The sequence below is a fragment of the Mastomys coucha genome, unplaced genomic scaffold, assembly GCF_008632895.1.
Source record: "Mastomys coucha isolate ucsf_1 unplaced genomic scaffold, UCSF_Mcou_1 pScaffold16, whole genome shotgun sequence".
Classification (NCBI taxonomy): Eukaryota; Metazoa; Chordata; class Mammalia; order Rodentia; family Muridae; genus Mastomys; species Mastomys coucha.
In genome coordinates this window covers 64129641-64133242 of record NW_022196898.1, presented here as the reverse complement: position 1 = coordinate 64133242, position 3602 = coordinate 64129641, and the positions used below count along the sequence as shown (strand labels likewise).

The 3602-nt window shown below is 38.8% G+C and overlaps 1 protein-coding gene across 2 annotated transcripts in view; it reads left to right on the top strand.

Moving 5' to 3' along the window:
• Rtca (RNA 3'-terminal phosphate cyclase) overlaps positions 1 to 3602 on the top strand; it is a 22844-nt gene that overhangs the window by 5086 nt on the left and 14156 nt on the right. For both annotated transcript variants that reach the window (XM_031375265.1, XM_031375266.1), the window contains 2 exons: positions 1175 to 1233; positions 2589 to 2730. In XM_031375265.1, the coding sequence (XP_031231125.1) occupies positions 1175 to 1233; positions 2589 to 2730 (201 nt within the window). The remainder of the gene's footprint in view (positions 1 to 1174; positions 1234 to 2588; positions 2731 to 3602) is intronic.

Below are 3602 nucleotides of genomic sequence, written 5' to 3'. Positions count from 1 at the left end.
GAAAAAAAAAAAAAAAAGAAGCAAGTTGGGGAGGAAAGGGTTTATTCAGCTTACACTCCCACATTGCTGCTCATTACCAAAGGATGTCATGACAGGAACTCACAGAGGGTAGGATCCTGGAGGCAGGAGCTGATGCGGAAGCCATGGAAGGATGCTGCTTATTGGTTTGCTTACTTCTCATGGCTTGACAGCCTGATGTCTTACAAAATCCAGGACCACCAGCCCAGGGATGGTACCAGCCACAGTAGGCTGGGCCCTCCCCTACTGATCACTAGTTGAGAAAATGTCTGGATGTCATGGAGGCGTTTCCTCATCTGAGGCTCCTTCCTTTCTGATGATAACTAGTGTATGTCAAGTTGACATACAACTAGCCAGTACAATGCTTAACATAAGCTAAAGATACAGTGAAGGGTGAATGTTAAAGATACTTTAGCATAGCCTTACTTAAATTGTAATTGTCATTGTATGACATACACAGGCATGATGCCTTAGAGCAGTGGGTCTCAGCCTCTTTAGGGACTGCATATCAGATGTCCTGCATATCAGATACTTACATTACTATTCATAGCAGAATTATAGTTACGAAGTAGCCACAAAAGTAATTTTATGGTTGGGGGTCACCACACATGAGACACTGTATGAAAGGGTCACAGCATTAGGAAGGTTGTGAACTACTGCCTTAGTTCAGGAAATTCTGCTCAGTGCCTTGTCATTTAAATAGTGCTTGGGAGGCACTTAGTATATCATGAAAAAATGTTTCTAAATGAAATGAAAAAAAAGCTATGGTAAAGCACTGTATATCTAATAACATTTCAATAGTATTGAGAAATTGAGAATGCAGAATGGAAGGCTGTTCACCAGCAGCCTCCAAAGCCTTTAGTGCACACACTGTGCTGATCCGGTCGGGGAGGGCTGCCCTGTAGTCACTCCTAGGATCAGGTGTGTGCAGCTGCTGTTTATTACATAGATATGCACAGTCCTGCTTAAGTAAATGTTAAACGTGTAGCTATGTGACAGATCTTTTGTTTGAACGATAGAATTGGTGTCAGTCTCTGTTGTTCCTGTGTATCTGCAGCACCTGCTAGCTAGCTCACTGCATAGCGGTTTTCATTTAGTAATTGACCTTGATGAATCTGTGCACACTGCTGGCTAAAGGAACAACTGACTTTTTCAGGTTTTCAAGCCAATTGCTGAGAAGTTTGGTTTCACATTTAATTGTGACATTAAAACAAGGTAAGTTACTCAGTCCTAAGTACCCACCCCTCCCTTCTGCTGGCAGTACTGTGAGCCCAACACAGGGCTTGTGCATGCCCGGCCAGCCCCTGCCACTGGGTTACATCTCCAGCCCTTAACCTTTTCCATTTATTACATGTCCAAAAGTAGTGCAAAAGGTAGATTTAGAGAACTATTATTCAGATATTCTTAATGCATTGTGTTTTGGGATATATTTCTTACAGAAAATAGTTGTACTTTGTGGCTTAAAGACATTAACTGTAGCACTATAAGACCTTACCAGCCACCAGAGGTGCTCATTTGTTTCTTAACAGAAATGCTTTCATGGGAATTTCTACATGGAAATCTTCGTAGCTAGTGTTATCCATGCCTCTGAACAGGCAAAGGGATCACTGTGTGTGGACACCTATACTAGGCACTCTGGGATCATAATGAGACTGTTCCAAGGGAAGTCAGAATTGACTTCCTAAGAAAGCCCAGCCTTTAGGGATGTCTCTGTAAGGCTATCCTGTGCTGTACAAGAGTAAAGTGTTCTGCATGGAGTGTTATGGTCGCAATGCCTCAGATTTCCTGTCCAGTTTCATCTTCCCTCCTATGTTCACACTGTTATAGTTTTATTTGGTTGTCCACTGTCTTAAACTACCTTGCACCTTTAAATTCATGTTATTTATCCTCTCCTCATATAGAAAATTAGAAATCATATTTTAAAATAGAAAATAATGATTTCTTATTTGGACTGTTGATGAATGTATTCAGTCTTGTTTATCTGTTGGAACCTCTTTGCAATCATACTTATAATCTAAGTACATTGTAAGCTGTGCCATCTCCTTACCAGGTAGCGGTTCCTGGAGATGGGATGGAAGCACAGCAGTTCTCAGCGTCTGCAGTGGATTTTATTACTGCTCATCTGCTTACATATTTCTCAGTGTTAACCTGAGTGTGTGTCATGTGCCAGCTGCTGTACTTATGCTCTCAGACAGCACTTTGAGTAGAATTCGTTGTAGTGAGGAGAATGTTCTGCCCTGTCTTAGGCAGTAGTTACTGTGCTGTAGCCATTGAGTACCTGATAGTCTCCTGTGGCCAGAAGGATGATTTCTTTGGGTGCTGTGGATTGAACCCAGGTCCTCACCTGCCCATGCTAAGGGTACAGTCTACCTCTGAGCTATACTTCTGGCTGTAATTTCAGTTCTCATGTGTAACTTGATACCACAGAGTCGACATCTGAGATTGCAGGTGAACTTCTCTAAATTATATATGTTTTGGTATCATTCCTGTTACTATAATGGATTGTTAAGCTTTCCTTTGTCATGTCCTCAGTTATGGAGTGTGTAATATATTTGTTTTACTTTTCCTAGGGGCTATTACCCCAAAGGGGGTGGTGAAGTGATTGTCCGAATGTCCCCAATTAAACGGTTGGACCCAATAAATCTGACTGATCGAGGTTCTGTGACTAAGATTTATGGGAGAGCTTTCGTTGCTGGTGTTTTGCCACTAAAAGTAAGTTGTCATAGTGCTCTTAGAAGTTTAGGGACACCTTGATGATTTTGAGAGTACTCTTTTTTTTTTTTTTTCTTTCAACATAAGAGCCTCAGACAATTTGATGTTCTATTTTTCTTTTGAGGTTTTTGTTATTTTAAAACAGAGTGGCATGAATAGCCTAGGCTTTCTGAATCTTCCTGGGTAGACCAAATGGTCTGGACCTTTCAGTACTCCTATCTCTCTGTCTGAAAAATGTTGTTAGTTTGTTTTTCTCAAAATAGAGACTTTCATAGCTCTGTTGTAGCTGATGGTAGCTTTGAGTTCACAGGCCCAGTAAATCCCAGAATTATGTATGCTAGTGCCTGAGCTGCATGCCCAGCCTGAGAACTTTTTTAATTTTTTTTAATTGATTTAAGTTTTATTGCATTATGATGAGAAAAGATACATGATTTCAATTTATTTGAATTTGTTAACATTTAAAAACATATTTTAAGTAAATAGAACTACATCATATTCTTGTTTCCCTTTTGTACCCCAACTCCTCCCAGAGACCCCCCTTCAATACCTTTGTTTTTTTTTTATTTTGTCATATTCTTTAAAATGTATAAAATATTGTAACAATTAAAATGAGTATTATAAAAATTGATACAAAACAACAATCAATTGAACAATCTTATTTAGATGCTTGTCTACAGCAATACTGAAAATACATACATTGTCATAGTATAAATTTGAAATAACTCCAAACATATTAACTGTGTATTTTAAAATAATACATCACTACTAGTATTTTTTTTAAATGAACATAAATAGATAAAGTCTTTTTGTTTTTAGTAGAGCTTAAAATCTTGGCTCTTACTGTGGTACAAGCCCAAAATAAGAACAATTTT